This window comes from Platichthys flesus, chromosome 15, assembly GCF_949316205.1.
Source record: "Platichthys flesus chromosome 15, fPlaFle2.1, whole genome shotgun sequence".
In the NCBI taxonomy this organism is placed as follows: Eukaryota; Metazoa; Chordata; class Actinopteri; order Pleuronectiformes; family Pleuronectidae; genus Platichthys; species Platichthys flesus.
Genome location: NC_084959.1, coordinates 8,701,059 through 8,721,443, shown reverse-complemented (window position 1 = coordinate 8,721,443; position 20,385 = coordinate 8,701,059). Strand labels below are relative to the sequence as shown.

The window sequence follows — 20,385 nt, the reverse complement described above, 5'->3', positions numbered from 1 at the left end:
CCTGTCACGCAGTTCAGTATCATGCAAATGAAATACAGGCAGGATAAGCCGGAGATCGAACCCCTGAAATTCTGTTTGGTGGTCGACCCGCTCTAACCGCTGGGATGTTTCTGTTTCTGTTTAAATTTCAAGGTCACAATTCTGAACCTTTGTCACCATCTAGTGGCGAAATTAATTCTAGCACTTGGTACAGTTGAAACAAAATGCCCAAGAAAGTAGATTTAACAGGGAATTATTTATTCTTTGAAATCATGCATTGCACACTGGCATTGTCTTGTGTAAATACATTGTTGGATAAAAAGTAAGAATGTAAAAGAGGAAATAAATAATATAGATTTCACATATCCATACATGGACAAAGAGATAAAACACGGAAGTAAACACATTTTTAAAGGGACTCAATTTCCAAATTTGATAGACACAAACGTAACAAGATTAAGCTGTAGTTAAATGCTGCACCAACCTTCAGGCTATTCACATTTGCTCCCCAGACTCATATGAGGTCACCATGAACTTTGACCACAGAAATGTAATCAGTTCATCTTGGAGTCCAAGTGACAACTGGTAAGAATTTGACGTAAGGCAGACTTGAGAAATCATTATCAAGAGGCCAAAAGTAAGCTTTGTGAGGTCACCGTGACCTTTGACCCTCAGATTCAGTTGAGTCCCAACAAATGTTTGTGATCCAAGAAATCCAATTTCCAAAACGGGTGTTTTTGCTATATAACATTCACAAGAACATTGGGTAGCTGACTATTTGACCTTCTACAACCAAAATCTGATCAGTTCATCTCTGAATCAAACTGAATGTTTGCTCCAAATTTGAAAGAATTCCCCCCGGAGCGTTCTTGAGATATTGTGAATACAAACTAGGAATCAGGAAAAGATAACCTGTGAATAAAAAGAGATAAAAACATAAACAGAATAAGAAGAGACAGTGGCTTCACTTCTTTAGAAATAGTTTATTAAGTGCATTTCTAGTTTGTCCAGAGCAGGAACCAAAATATTACGTAAGTATGTGCTCCTATTGGTTCACCAAAGTTCTGGTCCAACACCATTGGTCCAATCATGTTCTGGTGCAATTCTATTCGTCCAGTAGTGTTCTAACACCCTCACATTGGTTCACTAGTGTTGTGGTATGACACTATTGGCTCACTAGTGTTCTCTCTTGGTCGGGAACACGTAAGACCAGGAAATAAAAGGACCTTCGGCATGCTGCTACTGAGCAGAGGTCAACAAGCTTCCATGCAACAACAAACAAACAAACAAACAAACAGCAAGGGACAACGACAACGAACGGAAAGTTAAACAACAGCATTGCTTGTAAGAAGTAAGCATGGAAGCATATACATTAAAACCTTATTTTAACCTGCTAAAGCCCTCAGGAGTTCTGTCTGATATACAACAGATCTTAAAAAGGTAAAATCCCACCCCCCCAGACACATGCGTGCACACACACACACACACACAGTCTCAATTGCCCACACACACACGCACACACACAAACCCACACCGCCTGCAAGAGCAGAGAATGGCACGCTAACCCAGACCACTCACACACACACACACACACACACACACACACACACACACACACACACACACACACACACACACAGGCGCACCTGCATGCAAACAAATGATCAGTCCTTGTTAGTGTACGAGGAATACGATTGCCATTTTTAAAAATATGACTTAACCCCATGAACTCTGTGTAAACATAGCGTACGGTAGAGTAGATAAAGACCTTCCTCCTCCCCTCTGTGGCTCTTTCTCATCACTTGCCTTACTTTTTCGTAGCGATAACTTTGTTAGCTAATACTTGGACTCTTTGGTTCTCTGTAACAGTCTGTTTATAGGACTGTGTGACCGACTGACTGACTGACTGAGTCCCTCCGTCCCTCCTCCGCTCCCTCCCTCCCTCGTTCTGTCTGGGTGCCCAGTGGGACGGGTCGTCAAGGGAAGGGATTCACAGGTCCTGTCCGCCTGCAGGCCGCAGCAGCAGAGTCAGACGGGCTTGATTGTCCTTGATTTATTTACATCACAGTCAGTCACAGTGGGCTCCGTGAACGTGGAGGAACACCTTCCTGTCCTCCTCCGTCTCCCTCGTCTCCTGACTCTCAGCAGCCTGATGTGTGGGCATATCGGCCTGAGATCTGTGTGTGACTCCACGTGTGTGTGTGTGTGTGTGCTTGGTTGTGTATTCACGTGTATGTGTGTGTCTGTGTGGGGTATAAGGGGGCTAGAATAAGGTATTGTTGCTGGGCGTCTTCCCTCCGCCTGAGATTTGTGTGTGCGCATGTGTCTGTGTGCCTTAATGTGTGTGTGTGTGTGTGAGGGGTGTGGGGCTAGGATAAGTCATTGTTGCTCGGTGATTTCCCTCCGCCGTTAAGTAGGGCCGAGGCGCTCCGACTCTTGGTCGGCGTGCCGCTGCCGGACCGTGAGAGTTCTGTCAGGTCATGGAGGGAGGGCTCCCTGTACATGGCCACTGTAAAAACACACAAACAGACACACACAGACACAAAGACAAGATTCATTAATTCATCTACTGGTATCAGTCTGGTTTGGTATGCACAGTCTTGCTCCGTCAGCTCGGTACGTTTTGTTCTCCTGCATGCAGATAACTTTTTTTTCAAGTCCTGATTTTACCGTCAGACAGGAGTTTGCAGTTTTAACATAATGTTCCATAAAATATTGAAGGATGATGATATTTTAATGAACACTGATAAACAGATCATGTTTTTTTTTTATCTCCGCCGAGGAGTTTATGTATCCATCGCCATTTGTGAATGTCCATCTGTTTGTGTCTGACCTTCAGCTGGATTACACAAGAACTACGGAGCCTGGTGGCAGTGTGTGGTCCATTAACTTATACTGCAGAGCGGAATACTTTATCACTTTCTTTAACATTGCCTTTTTTTGGGACATTTTTAATGATTTACAAGGGAATAATGTCGTGGCTCTGAGCTTAAGAGTTCTTGGATTTTTGTTCAGGTAGTCTCTTGACTTTAACCTGTGTTTCCTTGTGTTTAGGTATGTGTTGCGTCCCCCCCCCCCCCCCCCCCCCTTCTCTGCTTCCTGTTTATTTATTATTATTCGGATCTCCCTCATGTGCTTCTGGTCTCTTTACTTCCTGTCTCTGTGTGTTTCCCTCCAGTATTGTACGTAGCCTGGTGTTGTTTCACCTGTTTGTCCCGAGCCACCTGACTCTAGTTTGCCATCAGTTTGTATTTAAGTCCTCAGTTCTGTTTAGTCTCAGTCATCTCAAGCTCCTTATACTGCCTTGTTTTTCCTGGACAGTATCAGTTTGCTTGTTTGTTTCCTGTCGGGCCTTCTCCTTATTTTGTATTTTCAACAAATCCAGGTTATTTTTATTAGACCTGCCCCGTCCTGCATTTGGATCCAGCTGCTCTCTACAATTGTGACAAATAATTCAATCAATCAATCCTATTTAATTTGTATAGCCCATGTAAACAAATCTCAATTTGTCTCATAGGGCTTGACAGGTTGTGACATCCTCTGTCCCTAACCCTCAACAACAGAAATGAAAAACGACACAAAAAATATATTAACAGGGGAAATAAAACATCGAACCTCAGAGACAGCCACATAGATGTTGCATGTAGCTGAACACATCAACACGATTTCAATTCATGGATCTTAATGAAGAAATAGGCATCTGCAGGCGACTGATATGCGTGTGTGCAATTTGGTTTGAATTTAAGGGGCTTGTTGGGCATTGGTGCCGTTCCAGTCAAAGTATCAATTTGTGCCTTCTCTCTTTTTAAGGACTACATGAAAGCAGCGGAAATGAGATGTCACAGAACACGGATATATGAGGAGTTTCCCATTGACGCACAGCTGCAGTTACAGCATTAGCATTCATTTGGAGTTGTGTGCCATTGATGAATGTAAGTCCAATATCCAATCTCCCGTTTAGCTTTGTTTTTCTCTCCACTAATTCCTGAGGAGATATCCAGCTCTTAAGCTGCTGAAAGCTTCACTAAGTTCACCAGTTCACTGGAAACTGTGGTTTTAAAGAGCTTTTTTCATGGAAAACTGTTAGAAGTGGTGATAATAAATTAAGACCCAGTAAAGTTTCAGGGTCATAAAACGAAAGCAATAAGCTGAAAGGATTAATCATTGTGAGCGACTGAATGACCCTTGTTCACACTGAATAGGGAAGAATTTACTCTATTTATACTTCATCCAATTGAATATTTCGATATTTATTGCCTTCCACCAATCAGATATCAGTGATTTACTTGTTGCCCGGATGAAGCACCTATGTATCTCTGACAAGATCATCAATAATCCATGTTTTTCCTGCAGTTGACTCTGATTGTTAGTCATGAATATTTCAAGATCCCCTACAGACACTTTTAAAGAGAATGAAAACCTCTGACAGATACAATAAATCTTGGGATGACGACATAAGAATTGAGACATATTTTTGTCAAATATGAAAGTTCCCTTTCTGTATTTCTGTCCTGAACGTCTCAGGTTTCCACACAACCCAGTAAGTTGCAGAATGGTCAATGATTGGCTACTGAGATTTAAAGTGAGCTAAAATAAACTTTCTTTTTTCTTAGGATGAATAAGAAAATCAGCATTAACTTTATAAAGGAATTATTGAAGTTGGTCAATTTTAGGAATGTGTGAACTTTGTCAGAAAAAAAGTTTGAATTTTAACCTGCTGATCCTTGCATAACATTTTAATAGCAAGCCGTGAAGTGTAGTTCCTTCAGCCGCCACACTCCTACCTTTGAGCGGTTTCGGTATGAAGTGTGCGGAGGCCTTGTTCTTCTTCACGTGGTTCCCCTTCATGATGCCTCCCTCCTTGTTGAGTCCCAGGTACCAGGCCCTGCCCGAGGCCTGCTGCCGGTACAGCATGGAGGAGTAGGTGACATAGTAGTTCTCGAACACCGACTCCTTGAACTTACACTCCGGGGTAAAATGTTCCTGTACAGAAAATGTGAAGGATATTAGAACTAATCAAGGAAGAAAGAAGACAAGAAGGTGATTAAGTAGACATGGAGCGGGGCGATGTAAGTGTGTGTGTGTGTGTGTGTGTGTGTGTGTGTGTGTGTGGGAGGGTGTTAGCTGCAGAGACGGAGCAGAGTCTCAGACAGTATGACTCTGTAAAGGCGACTCCATTAAAAAGTCTTCAATCATTCCTCGATATCGCCCTCAGTGTTTTCATCCATCAGCTGGTTCGGCTCTTTGAATCATCGTGTCTCGGCCGGGCTCTAGTCTCCAAGAACAAACTGCACCAACTTAGGACAGCTGACATTTGCATTTCCTTATTCCTGCATCTCCATGGCAACCCGCTACTCCCTTGAATACCAACCAGCCCACTGGGAGGAAGATGGTGCCCAGGTTGCCGGGGGAAACGGAGAGATACAGAAAGAGTGATTTTTTTTCTCTCTTTGTCATCCGTTAGTCTTGTGCGAGTTGTGATTGGATTTAGCGTGAATGATTTTATGTGTGGTTTTAATTCGCTTCGGGGAGAGCAAAGAAGCACTTGTGGTGTGTGTGTGTGTGTGTGTGTGTGTGTGTGTATAAATCTATAAATAATGTGTGTGGTTCTCTCTGTGTTTAATATCTAGTGAAAAGATGAAACAGTTGATATCAGCGCTATGACTGAAGCCTGAAGCAGGACTGAGCCATGATTGGCCAGCTACTGTGGCTGCGTGTACGTGCCTTCACAACATGGCTGTGTCCATTTTCTATTCCTTCTGTTTCCATTCCCTCTTGTCCTGCAGCCTTTGTGTACATGGAGGTGAGTGTTATTTTTGTTGATTCTGTTTTGTTATTGCATCTCGACCACCCACAAATCGCAGGTCAAGAGCTTACGTGAGGCATTAAATGCGCTGCACTGCAGCCAACGCTGCCTCCTGACCTGTGTGAGGAAATCTTTGCTCAGGGACGAATGTGTATGTCGAGTTGTGAAACAAATTTCAGGAGCTTTGCTTAAATGGACACAAAGTAACGTCTGAGGGAAAACGGAGGATGATCTGAATTCAATCCTGAGGATCCACAATATCAGGAGACAGATAAGAGAGGCACACCGGAGTATAACACCTAATGATAAGTGACTCACAAGGCACCACTGTGGTTAAAGTATTGATGTAATGATAGGATGGTAATGAGAACGGTCACACTGCAAGCTGCTGTTTCATTACTCACCTTAAAAGAAAACCATCCCAAAAGGCAAAAGAAGAAAAGAAAGTTTGGTCTCTAATGGTCTGTAATGATGATGATGGTGTGTGTGTGTGTGTTTGTGTGTGTTTGTGTGTGTGTGTGTGTGTGTGTGTGTGTGTGTGTGTGTGTCTGTGTGTGTGTGTGTATGTGTGTGTGTGTGTGTGTGTGGTGACCTACAGAGGTGTAGAGAAAGCCATCGTTGTTCATTGCCAAGTAGAGTTTGGTCTGGACACCCTGGATTGCCACCACACGAAGCCCCACTGGAATCAGGTTGAACACAGCTACGTGCGCACACACACATCCCCACACACACACACACACAAACACACACACACAATAAACACACAAACACATCCAGCAAACAAACGAGCATTCACACAGTGAACACAGAGAAAAATCCTCATCAATATCAATGTTGTGTCTCACATGATGACATCTCCTTTTTGCTACAGCAAGCTATTTTACAAGGTCGGTGTGGCGCTGAGGCGACTGGTTCAGACTAATGATTCAGTGCAGTACAGTCCAGTGATCATGGGATGAGAAGGTTGAGAGTTATCAGAGGGCACGCAGCAATGCAAGGTTCGGTAAATATTTAAAGTTTGAACAGAACAGAGAGTCCGAGTTTACATTTATATTTCTCCCATACAAATGAAAATACCACCACTTATACTACTCAGGCTAAAACTTAGAGTTACAGCCATTATCAACATTTCATCAACCTTTTCTTTCAATCAACAGATGAATTTTTTAGTCGAGAAAGTCTCGAACAATGTCTCTGTTTGAAAACCCAATGAAATGTGGTTAACAGTGATATAAACACATGGTAATGACTATGACCATGATCAAAATGGTTCTTGATTAATTTCCTGTCAGTCAAATTACGAACAAACTGATGAACTGGCTTCACATCTTAAATCGTACTTTTGAACATGTACAGTATAGAGGACTTTCCTTTAGTGTTCAATGTTCTTCGATAATGACTAGTGGGCTGCACACTCTAGATTAATACTCTCGGGCTGATTTATCGATGGTCATACTGACCGGTTGCCGATATGAAAACTTGTATTTTACATGATAAACCTTATTCCTGGTTGTTTATAGCAACCAGGAGGCACAAAATAACATTTATGTTTTTACAGTAAAAGCTCTGTCATAGGGTTTATCAGTAGTCCTTATTACAGTGAGAGAATTATACTCATTCAGCCTTCCATGTTCTATATTGTGCTCTAGTTATATGGAGACATGGATTAGCCATTCAAGCCTAAATTGATTTGGTTATTCATGTCGGTAGGCGTTTAGGTGATGTACACATCATGCAATCGTTTGATTAAAGAACTCGCTTCCTTTGTGCCCACGTCTTTCCCTCCGTGCACGACACTGGGCCTGAGAAGTAGCAGAAATGAACGAGTGATGCTGACAACACGGACCGCGCACCACAGAGAGAGTGATTGCCATCGGAGCCACAACAACACGATTGAATTAGCTGCATCAATCACACATCGTGGCCTGTGTGTGTGTGTGTGTCTGCGGGTGTGTGTGAGACAGAGAGCGAGACAGAGCGGGCAATAGAGAGTCTGTTCACTGGTGCGAAGCAGCCTATTTCAGTGATTTGAACATCGCTCTGAACATCCTGTGGATGTTTAATTGATTTCTTTATTGAGGAAAGATTAGATGGAGAAAGGCAGCTGGGGGGGGACATGCACCATTTTACTAATGAAATGAACACTTCACGTGTTAGGAGGGGGGGGGGGGGTTGTTCGAGGTTAGTGTCCCACATTAGGTCCAGATTTCCACAGGGTGAATCTTGTCAATTTACTGGATTTAACTGCATGTGGATCAATCCAAAATTTGGTATAAGGGGATTTTAACTTTAAACAAAATATTGATATTGAACCTTCAAGGTTTGGTGCAATAATACAATGCCTTTATACTTAAACATTGTATTACAACTTAAAAATTATTGTGCAATCAACAGAAAGCAGGTTTCAGTCTCGAGTAATAAATGTTTATCTTTAAGATTTTGGTTGCCTTCGTACCTTAACTGAGATAATTATAATAATTTGACATATTGAAATGTTGCTACACACACAGGAATCAGCTTCCTTTAGAAGAAACACTTGATTCACGCTGTTGTTTACAAACAGAACATCTCAGGTAAATTGCATTTTAAAGCTGTAGCTGTGATTGTTAGGGGATTTTTAAGATCTCTAAAGCTTGAGAGTGGAAGTGATTCAATGTTTGTTCAGGTTGATGGACTAAAAAAGGTACTGTGATTGTTTCAGTAAAAAATAACAACAGTCCCATTTACTCAAATACAATCATGTTATGGTTTTCTCCATGATATGTACCCGTTGACTGAATATCTTTGGGTTCTGGTCTACTAGTAAATACATTTAAAGATTTGACCTCTACATCTGCATTTTTCCAAAAATGTTGATACATTTTCTAGTAAAAGTAATTAATGAGGAAAATAAACACCAGAGTAAAAAGTTATGACTATTCAGCCCATGTTGACTTTATAAAAGATGCTAAATGAAGACAATGGAATCGATAAATGACCTGTAGTCTTTTCTATAAAGGTCCAAACAGAGCTCTTACCATATGTGCTGTCCTCATCCTTGGTTCCATCAATGGTGCCATCGGGCTGCATCTGCAGCTGGAAGCCCTGGCTACTGGAAAGCCTGGTCACAATGCCCTTTAACTGGGGCTCTGAAAGAAGGAGAGGAGAGGCGTCACATGAACTGCACTCATTCCATATTTGTGATCACATGTTTAAAATCCAGTTGTCTGCAGGAAGGCGGAAGTGTCCGAGGAGGAGAAGCCTCAGGGCCCATTATCGATCCCTGACCCCTGTACACGGTGGAACACGTACAAATCAATACAACTATTGACAGATGGTTGGAGCAGCTCAATTTCAGATTTTTTTTTTCTGAAGATCTGCATCAGTCCCCACACATACATGCTGTGACAACACTTTGAGGCGGGACAATGCAAAGTTATTCACATGCACCTTTGTGGTGTCATGCAACAGGATTTACACCTGAGCAACTGGGACTTCCAGAGGATGACTGATGAAGTGATGAGGGAGCAGAGAAAATGATGGTGTTAGGTGGTGGAGGTGATGACGATGGTGAAGATGGTTGAGGTGGTGGCTCTCAGACTTCCCCTTGTCCCAACCCACAGACCTGGTGGTCGCTTTCTCTTCCGTTTCTTCCTCGATCCAAACAATTTGACACGCGAGAACACATTCAGCTTGCTCGGTTTCTCATTTGCGCACTTGCTGTTGCTCGGGCTGCCGCTGCCGCGACATGCGTTCCCCTTCTCCCGCTCCCTCGCCTGCCGCTTCTGGCGGATCAGGGAGCTGGCGATAGCCGCTGCCCGGGACATGTTCTCACGGTGGAGTGAAACCAGGCTGTGCGTCCCGCTCGGAGGAAGAGTTCTCTGATAAGTCGGTGGGGGTGTGTGCGGTGCGGGGAGGGGGTCTACACCACCCACGGCTCAGTTCGCATCACACACCGGCCGCTGCAGTCCCGCAGATGTCCGTGGTTTCAAAAAGCGTCCAGAATCCTCCATCGGTGCGTCCTGGCGCGTCATGGAAGTGGTTGAAACAAATCCGGTGATGATCCAGTGAGTGCGCGGTAACGACGCCACCTCAGATCCCCCGAGGGCGCTGGGGGACTGAGGCTGTGGATCCCAGCTCAGGTGCTTCTTCTTCTGACTGTGCCCGAGAGGGTGCCTGGAGGAAGAGGAGATGGAGGAGGAGGAGGAGGAGGAGGAGGAGGAGGAGGAGGAGGAGGAGGAGGAGGGCGTGCGTGAGGGACCAGTCCGGGTCCGAAGTGGCGAATCAACAGCTTAGTGTATATGAGCTGTTGCGACTCACACCCGCGGTTGTTGTTGATGAAGACTGCAGCTGCTTCTTCCTCCTCTGCTGCTGCTGCTGCTCTGCACCGCTCCCCCCGGCGATGCTCCGCTCCTCGACAACGTCCGTGACAGAAATGCAGCAGCCGGGATGTTTGTCAATGAAACTGCTCGGAGCTGCTTCAGTAGAGAAGGGATCATGATGCAGCCGTACCGTTCATAAAACTGCTGCAGCCCTGCCCGCCCCGAGGAAGACGAAGGAGGGGTGGTGGGGTTGAGGTCTTGTCTCTGTATGTGTGTGTGTGTGTGTGTGTGTGTGTGTGTGTGTGTGTGTGTGTGTGTGTGTGTGTGAGGAGGAGGATGGAGGAGGATGGAATGGGGTGATGGTGATGATGAAGAAAGGGGGGATCTTTGTCGGTCACCTGTAGCCCTGCACCCCCACGTGGCATGATATTTACATGTTCAACACTGATGTGTGATAGGAGGGGAGAGTGACAGTGGGGGGAAGAGAGGGAGAAAGCTAAGGTAGGGCGGAGGGAAATAAAGCAGTGGAGGAGTGATGAAAATAAACAGTGAACAAGAGAAGAGACAGAGAGCTGAATGAATAAGAGGAGGGATAATGGGGAAAGGGGGTTGGAGGGGTGCAGGGCAGAAAATGTGATAGGGAGAGGGCGAGAGAGTGTGTTGGTGTGTGTGAGAGGGAGAGAGAGAGAGAGAGAGAGAGAGAGAGAGAGAGAGAGAGAGAGAGAGCTGCACACATTCCTGAGGACTAATTTAAGTATGGGATGCAGACATTGATTAACTAGTCCTCACTGAGATAGAAGTTATAGTTTGTGTGTGTCTGAGTGTGTGTGAGTGAGAGAGAGAGAGAGAGAAAGAGAGAGGGAAAGAATACACAATCAACAAATGAGTGATGATTGACGGACTGATGGAAAGGAGGAAAAAATGAACTGAAAGAATGATAAAAAAGGTCTGAAATGAGAGAAAGAGCGAGGATTGCAGAGGAAGATGAAAACAGACGGAAAGGCGATAAGAAATATTTAATATACGAGGAGGCAGGAGACAAAAAAAGATGGGTGAAATAAGAATATAATATTGGAAAAGAGAGAGCCTGTGTGTGTGTGTGTGTGTGTGTGTGAGTGTGTGAGTGTGTGAGTCGAGAACGAAAGGGAGGGAGAAAGGAGGGGCTCTCATCTTCTTTTGGTGCAGAGGTTCACCACCGCTGAAAGGCTGCAGCTTGCAGAGGAGGAGGTGAATAGCGGAGACACCACTTCAGACTGGATGAGCTGCGTCGTTTTCTAGATATTCCCCTTTGCATTATAGCACCAGAGCAGAGACACACACAGAGAGGCAATCAGCCAACCAATGCATGCTGTCTGGCCACAGGCAGCCCCAACAGGGAAAAAGATGCACAGCTGTCAAATGCAGCTGCAATGGCGCATGGCAACTGCAACTTCCAACAGGCGCGGAGGACGAGGAGGCGGCGGGTGGACAAACAGCCGACTGTCTCACAGCTGAGGTCGACCCTGTGGCACCTGGCGCCGAGCAGCAGGCAGAGGCAGTGCATGCTGTTTGCCAATGGAAAAGGTATAAGGAAAATCGATAGCTGGGGAGCAAGAGGATGTGGTGAGCAGTAAATTAGAGCACGTGACAGAAGAGGAGGCAAAGTCAGTATAGGCTGAAGCCCTCTGTGAGAGTAAGCAGTGGGTGGAGGAGAAAGTGATGGACGGTGGACACAAGCCGAGGTCAGGACCTGGTCACTGATGTGGAGCCTTCAGCCTGGTCCTTGGCTGCAGGACTTGAAGTTACACCTATGGCTTTCTGGTTAGGTAAGAGCCGTGTGAATGTACAGATAAATATAGTTGAAATGCGTCTGCACGGCTCAACCCACATGCCACTCAAACCATGAGAAAGACCGCACATAAAAGAAGCTTTCATAACCAATCAGGGATGTCCTTCAGAACATCTCCATATGAGAGCGGCACACATGCAGCCGACGTGATGAAGAGACTGGAAGTTTGGTCTCGTCCTTCATCTTTCATTCATGAGATCCCCGCTTTCAAACCCACACACCACAAGTCCCATATAATCACAAAACCACACAAACAAGAGCTAACAAAATACAACGGATAACAAGGTGAGCCGCAGGTTAAACAAACCGTGACAAACATACACGCCACCACAGTTTTCACCTTCAGTAATATATTGCCATGATGACCAATGGCAACGTTAGAGGAAGAGAAATAAATCAATGAGGTACATCCACAGGAAGACTATTGAACAAACAAGTAGTTCAACAATAAAGCAGAGAGGGGGGTTGTGTCCTAGATTTAAAGAATGCATCCTCAATAAACAAAGATTAAACTCTAAAGTTACAAGCAGTATTAATTAGTCTGATCTGTCTGCAGAAACAAATCAAACTAAATTATTTAAAAAGAAATCTGGGCATTCTGTGTTTAAATTGAGATTTGCTTATGAGTTGTGTGGCTCCTCCTACAGGCAAATGGTAATATGACACCAGATGTTGGAGAAAAGGGAGTAAAGATGGACCGAGATAACTACACTATATGAACCGCAAATACCAAGAGAGAGATTTATGTGTGTGTGATTCTCAGTCTAACCAGGTATGCCTGTTAGAGTATAACCCGCCTCGCACAATAAAAACCCAGCAGAGTTCAATTTGGAGTTTTTGCAACAAAGCAGTGAGGCCATGAAAGCATCAGGGAACAATGAGAAAATCTATGAATTTTTATATCCATTAAAAAAATTCAGAAATCTGCAAAGTTTTCCCAAATAACCTTTAGGTAAAAAAGTAACATTGGATAATCTTATTTTAAGTTAATAGAGTAATAAATCCTGGAATTTAACATTAAACATATTGTTGCAAAGTGCTGAGGAGTTGATTCAAAGTCTCTGGGGTTCTTTGTGTTATTGTAATTAATCAAACGTGTTATTTGTGCTTTCCAAATAAAGCTGGTTTGTTTTTCTCAGTTAAAGGTATTTGACATTTAAAAAATTAGGCCCGTGTCCATCAGTGCTGTTCCCTGAGGATGTGGAGGAATGCATGTACAGCTCAGGATCAGGATGAAGTGGCTCCTGAAGTCTGAATCACACGGACATTAGTGGAAAATCACCTGTTATTGAAGGTGAATTGTTAAACTTTTGGAAATAACCTGATAAAGCTGTGTTTGGTTGGGGCACATCAGCTCAGCCAGTTGGGCGCGTGTGATGTTGTTTTCAGCACCACGGACAGCGCTTCAAGATTGAAATGCGGTGAAACTCGCTTTACTCAAATTCGAACAAGAAAAAATCTGTTATTTAAAACACGTCTTTATAAAATAAGGAGATTCAATATATTTGACAATAATGTCGAAAACTAACTTTATCCATTTAATAAAATAACGAGTCCCTTTAATCAAGAGGGTCGGTGGAAATCAGTGGAACTTCACTATATGTTTAACACTGATTCCCTCTAACTAATATATCTGTTTCCATGAAGCAAATTGCACACAGTGCCGAGTTGTACTGATGTCTATACGTATAGACGCGTTGCCTCTTTAAAAAGAATGATAACAGCATTACCACACTGGCCGAGTCACATCTCGCTTCCTCGGGCCCCTACCTGAGGTGCTTCGGCGGAGAGGGAAACTCATCCTGCGCCCGTGGAGCTCCGGAGCCGTGTGCTCATAACTCCTTCCCCACTTCCTCGTTGCGCGCTGCCCCGACGAACAGAGGAGGAATTACCGAAGTTCAAACCCGCCAATTCTCCACGGCATTGGATCCATTAGGGCCGCGCGCACATGGCGTTGACGGGAGATCATTACAGAACATTAGAGGCCATTAAGCCGTTGGAACCGGTCATTAATGATTCATCTCGAGGCCCCGCTGATCTGGCACAATAAGAGCAAGAGGGAGCCAGCAGGCCGTTCCCAAATCCAGGGATATGTGGAGGAAGTGGATTGTGTCTGTGTCTGTGTGTGTGTGTAAGAGAGAGTGTATAGTGAAACAGATATGTAATTATGATACTACAGGAACACACGCTCACTCTATTCAAATCTATACTTGTATGAGCTCTCTCCTCTCCTCAGCAATCCCTGACTGGAGCCATTCAATTTATCCAAAAACCTGGACATCACAGACATATATTTCCACTTGCCAGAATTTATATTATTAATCACTTTTGTAACTATATCTTTGTGATCTTTTGACTGATGTTGTCTTGAAAACTATATATCAAAGATTCTTCTTCATTTTCAGATAAACCGAAGTAGTGAAAAAAGGATCTTAATCTACTAAAATCCAAGAGTTTATAGAATTACACGTTTTCAGACACGACAAGACCTTTACTTCAGCCAACTTCAATTCTACACACAAAAAAATACAAACATAAACTAACTTAATGTGACCTTCTTATGTAAAGCTGCATTTTGTGATTGTGATTGACTGCACTCACTGCCTCAGGCACAGAGGGCTAAAAAATACAGGAAACACATGAAATATATATAAAAATGAAGCTCATTTAAGTCCCCAGAAACAATGACAGACAGGGATCAGGATATAAAACAACCTCAAGAATAAGCTATTTTAATGTTTATCCAAATTTACAAAACAGCAATCCATAATCAAGGTCATCACAAACCCCCCAAAAAGAGCACGTTTTTGGATGAAATCCTCATTTGCTGTTTCCTTTTCCCTCTGTTCTTATTAAACATTCATTATTAATTCATTCTGTGCAGCCAAGTACTGTCCAACTCCTCAAAACTCTGAAGAACAAGTATCAAGGTCGAGAAACAAGACAAGAAACAAGAATCATGTCCTTGATGCAAAATATTTTTAGAGACCAACAAAAAATACACATATCAGATGGCTTTTTTCTTTCAGTTGGTCTGACTCAGGGCAAAGCTGCTTGTCCTCGACCAAACACAAGACTCTGCACAGCCACAATTGACCTTATATTATCCGACCATTATTGCCTACTTCCTGTGAAGCAACCCGTTAAATCACAAGTACAAATGCAGCAGAGGAGCCTATAAAAGCAGAGGAAGGATGTAGCTTGCGAATGTACACACTCAGCAACTTGAATGTAAAGCTAATACAGGAACAAACGGCTAAGTTAGCGGAGAACAGACTCTTTTATATGAATCTGCTTCTCCTTCTGATTTCCCAGATTTCTGAGAGACAATGTCATTGTTGTTGTTGCTCGTGCACCTAATTGTATTATTGTGTTTCCTCGGATCGGGAAACAACTATATTAGATCAAACTGATGGAGTGGTCACTGTGTCTGACTTTCTCCCTTTCCTTTTTTATCTTCTTTCCTTCTTTCCTTCTTTCCTTCTTGCCTTCTTTCCTTCTTTCCTTCTTTCCTTCTTGCCATCTTTCCCTTCTTTCCCTACCTTCCTTCCTTCCCTCCTTCCTCCCTCCCTCCATTTGTCTCAACGGATCTGAAACACAATTTTAGCTTTGAACAAACACCTTGTCCATTTACCAAAATACTTTTGTATCCTTGGCTTGAAATAGCAGACCAGAAAGATGGCGGCAGGTACGTTCTGGCAGAGGATCCCAAGACAGCAGCCTGGGCAGGTCGCCAATGTCTAATCATTACAGAGAAAACATCTGAAGCCGTTTCCCCATTAGGTTTTAGAGAGCATGAGCTGAGCTGTCGTTCAATAGCTGTTATTCGATTGAACAGCCACTAGATGGCGTCAGACTATCAAATAGCATAATGTGGAAGAGGGGAGGTTGAGGGTATGGGATTGAGTGTGCGTATTCTCGTTTTTGTTATCTCTATGGACCTTTTCCTGTCAGGTCCTGAAGAGGGAAACCCTTATTTCTGAGTTAGGGATATGTGAGGTAAGTTAAGGTAAAGTTAACAGCATTAAATGGTCATAGTTACAGTTTAGTGATGGTGTCTACACTAATATAAGTCAATGCAAAGTCCCCAAAATGATAGTTGTGCAAACCTGTCAGTGTGTGCGTGTATAATCGATGGGTAACACAAATTCCCCAAAATGAAATCTGCCTCTGTATCTGTGAGATGAACGTTTCCTCTCTCCTGAAATCACCAGTTTTTCAGCCTGAGACTTTTCACATCACTGACAACAATATCCAAACACGTAATGGATCTGCCTTGAAAACCAATCGCCTCAAAGATCCACTCCCTCAGCCTGTTCACTTTCAGTCTTGTAACCGGTTTCTTCAGACTCCCCCTAAATTAAAGGAAGGATGCAAAACATACATGCAGTACATAGTACCATCTCATTAAAAATGCCTATCACTACATACAGCTGTTTGTCATTTTGTCACTTAACAGTTTATCCATCAGATTTCTGACAAGTAACTTAAAATAAAACTTAAAAACTATATAAAACTTGAGTGAAAGTGAAACTGCTTCGATTGCAATGGTATAAATTTGCAGGGGAAAAAAAAATACAACAAATATGTTGGTGCAATTATTCTGGAAAGTTATGTTGTCATGAAAAACACCATCTTGCCTTTTTAGGATCTAAAAATACATTTAAAAAAACCCCCTCTATAAATAGCTATAACGCTAAACATGCTACGAACATACTGTAAGACGTATCCTTTCATATCCTTTATCGGTATTGAATAATTGTAAAACTAATCGGATCTGTAAGTATCATGTTGGTTGTGCATCGTAGCTTTAACAACATTACATCAGATGTGGTTCAGACGGAATGGGCTTTAATTTCTGTGCGGCGCTGAGCTCTGCTGTGACATATTCAGGGTTAATTAGCAATAGTCTCTCTGCTCGTCTCCTGCTACTTATTATGAGTGTGCACACACACGCACACACACACACACACACACACACACACACAGGAAGTAACACTTCTCATAATCCGCATTCATAAGCCTCACCTCTATAAGAACAAGATGTTAATGACTTCTTGTTCTCGTCAAACTTAATCCTTCCAACCACTATTGTGTTAAATGGGACAGAACAAGATGATGATGATATATAACCCTGCTGATCCGTCCACCTGAGAGAGAGAGAGAGAGAGAGAGAGAGAGAGAGAGAGAGAGAGAGAGAGAGAGAGAGAGAGAGAGAGAGAGAGAGAGAGAGACTCGTTGCTGGAGATGTTTTAGTCCAAGAGAACGCGAGACTTGTAAATGAAAAAATTGCTGATGCCGAATGGGGTTGTGTTACTTCTTTGTGTGTCAATAAACAAGTTAATGACTCGCTCAGTCAATTCAGTTAATGGACGAGGCCTCAGTAATTGCTCTATAACAGTTTTCTTTTTTTCTTTAACTATCTCTATTTCAGAAAGTGCTGACCTGTATTTGTTGTTTCTTTCATCCTTAGAATCTAAATTCAGGGTTATATTTTAGTCCGGCCTTTTTGGAGTAATGTCCCTATAGATCAAAACATGAATATAAACACCCAAGAAATGCAAACCAGTCCAACAGTGAATACTACCTTATTCTAAAAGTTTGGTTTTACTGAAAGGTGTTTTGAGCGGCTCTATATGGTGAGTTGTTTGCCTATGCTTTAGCCTCAGAAACAAATTCTACATTTGTGTTATTACAGGGAAGCAGTACTGGACTCCATCACACAATGCGGGGTTATTATTGTTGTGGTCTCTCTGTGGATTTATCCTCCCATAAATCACCCCCTCTCCTTTATTGGCCCGGTTTTATTGCGTTTTCTGTTTATTGATGTTTGCTTTGTATCCTTTAAAGGAGTTTTATGAGTAAAGGCTCCCATAAATAAGGTTTATGACTGTTCTGCTATATCAGCATTCTGCTCTCCGTTGCACCACTACTGGCTCAGCTTTGTTAACCAAGTCGCGAGGGACAATACCCGACAAGGAGTGCAAGATGATTCAGGAGGTGGTTGAGCAAGATAAATAGCTGATGGTGCTATTTCTCCGAATCCAAATCTTATAAAACTGGAAAATGCTGTTGGAAAGGACTTCCGAAAAAACTAAATCATGTATCGATATCTTCTTTTCGAGGATTTGTCTCATTTACCAAATTCTCAAAGCAGCTGTCTTCCTCTGACATCATGCTCAGAGTACAAAGCTCAAATTATGCCACCTGCAGAACATCGTACTTCTGAAATATGCATTGCAAATCGTAAAACAAAGGAATCTGATGTCGTCTTTTTCAGAATTTCACTCTTCAAGCTGCTCAGCCACTGAAAAAAGACATGAATAGTTCAGATCTGGAGGGATATCTCATTAAAGGCTAGAGAACAGCTCACGTTATATCATTAGTCATCGTTAGCCTCCCACCCTGAGCGTGACATCCGAGAAAAGGGGCTGTTTAATGAACATGGAGGGAGGAAACATTTGGGCCCCGGGGCTCTACTGCTAAACTAACATTTTACTGGCTCAGCATTCAGAGGTTAGTGTTTTGCTAACACAGCATTTTGACTGCAGTTATGAATTATTCACTATTATTACTTTTTCTGTTTTCGACCAGATTCATTCTCTCAGTTAGGCTGGGCTACTTCCAAAATGAACATAACTACACTATCGGCCACAATAGGAAGTAGATGAACTCAACAGTGGTGATACTTATTTTTAACGGCATCAGACGTTCATTTCTTTTACAATAACGTTGCTTTTGACCAATTCATTTTGATGGTATCATCCTTTTTTACCAAAGGAAAGTTTTAAACCCAAACTAAACTTGATTGAAAGACTGTTTGTGGGGCGGATGAACTGCAGCACTATTGTCTATCATAAAAAAAAATTGACTGAATAATCTGAAACCTCCACTTGAGCGCATTATAAGGGAACTGCCAAAGAAGAAAGACAGAAGACTAGTATGTCTATTTCTCTTTATTCGAGGTGGGAGATCAATGTTTATTTTGTAGAGGAGCCGATCATTTTTCTTTTATGGATCACACTTCATTCTATGGATTAGATTATTTATGATTTTTCATTCATTGGCTTTAACCTTAAACAAAAGCTGATCATCATGTGATTTTTTATTATAATCCACTGCACGGTTTCATCTCAATGCAATAACACACAAATCCACGGCTTTTTTGTGAATGAGCACATGGCCTCGCAGAGGCTACACACACACACACACACACACACACACACACACACACACAAACACACACACACACACACACACACACACACACACAGAGACACTAGTATGCGTGAACGCGCTCAGCTCGAGGGCAACTCCCTTTTTTTGGTCTCCATGGCAATGCTGGTTTCAGTTTCATTAAGGAGCCGCGCGTCGATTTTAATGTTGTCCAGAGGAAACACAATGATTACGTGCGTGTGTATGTCTGCAGCTGAAATTAGACCAGGGAACCGGAAACCCCTTCCTGTGTTCATCATCATCATCATAATAATAATAATAATAATAATAATAAAAATAATAATAATAATCACATCTTTTAATGGTTTTACACATATTGGTAAAATCCCTTTGAACAGCCCGCAGTGTTTGTGGATCTCCAACATTTGTATTGAAGCTTCAAGACCTCACAGAGACATGTTATCTGTAAGTGCAATATAGCGCATGGAGTCTTCATCTCATGTATTTAGACGAATACATTTAGAAAATGAAATATATAGCAGGCGAAAATAATGTTTCTGTGCCATATTCTGAACCAGCATGGCAATTGGGAGTAAGTCTTCATGCTGACGTCAGCAGCGCAATAAGCTTCAGCATATATTCTCACCTCTTTGCTTGTGATAATAAAAACAAGCGATGGAATGACACCTTCCTTCCTCTCAGACCCGGTTCTCATCACTCACCTTTGGCGCCATGGTCTTTATCCTCTTTGCTCTTCGTTTTTCCGCTCATGGAGCTCTGACGACTCTGCTGCTGCTGGGTGGAATCAAAGTTCAGCTCAGAGATGCTGCTTCAGGCTTTTTTCTACTTTTTCATCCTCTTCGGGGGTGTTTCCTTCTCTCCAGTCTCCGCACACACACTCACACACGCAAGGTAGTATAGTAGAAACAGTCCAACTCTGTGCAGCCCTCCTTCCCCTGTTTCTCTCTCTCTCTCTCTCTGGGTCTCTCTGCCCGTTGTTACATGTCACCGCGAAGGCGACATGCACGAGCGCTCGTGAGCGTGCACGAGCAAAAAAAAAGAAAGAAGAAAAACTGCAAATTGAGACACAAAGAAAGATGAACCCATCATAAAAAATGCGCAAGCTAAGCAATAACCCTCTGTTACTCTGCACGGTTAGGTAACAAGCAAACCATGAAGAGGGATCCCTCATGGAGCTTCAAAAGCAATTTATGGTAAATAAATAATATACAGATGGTTGATTTATTACTTATGAACCATTGAGCAACTGTTGAATGAAATTAAATTGCCTAGCT

General features: G+C 42.7%; 1 protein-coding gene across 3 annotated transcripts; it reads right to left on the bottom strand.

Annotated features, from left to right (window-relative positions):
* Nucleotides 1-269: 269 nt before the first annotated feature.
* On the bottom strand, nucleotides 270-19,987 carry fgf13b (fibroblast growth factor 13b). Of its 3 annotated transcripts, XR_009924280.1 has the most exons (6): nucleotides 9,390-9,914; nucleotides 8,803-8,913; nucleotides 6,382-6,485; nucleotides 4,764-4,962; nucleotides 755-2,488; nucleotides 270-641 (listed from the first exon to the last, which is right to left on the bottom strand). XR_009924280.1 is itself a non-coding variant. In XM_062407118.1 (5 exons), exons 1-5 carry the CDS (start codon nucleotides 19,859-19,861, stop codon nucleotides 2,349-2,351), a joined length of 603 nt encoding a protein of 200 aa, XP_062263102.1. In that variant the 5' UTR covers nucleotides 19,862-19,987; the 3' UTR covers nucleotides 270-2,348. The 3 variants fall into 3 exon arrangements, 2 of the variants coding, with proteins under 2 accessions (XP_062263102.1, XP_062263100.1); XM_062407118.1 differs by lacking the exon at nucleotides 9,390-9,914 and adding an exon at nucleotides 19,813-19,987 and having other exon boundaries at nucleotides 270-2,488; XM_062407116.1 differs by having other exon boundaries at nucleotides 270-2,488.
* Between the last annotated feature and the right edge of the window lie 398 nt (nucleotides 19,988-20,385).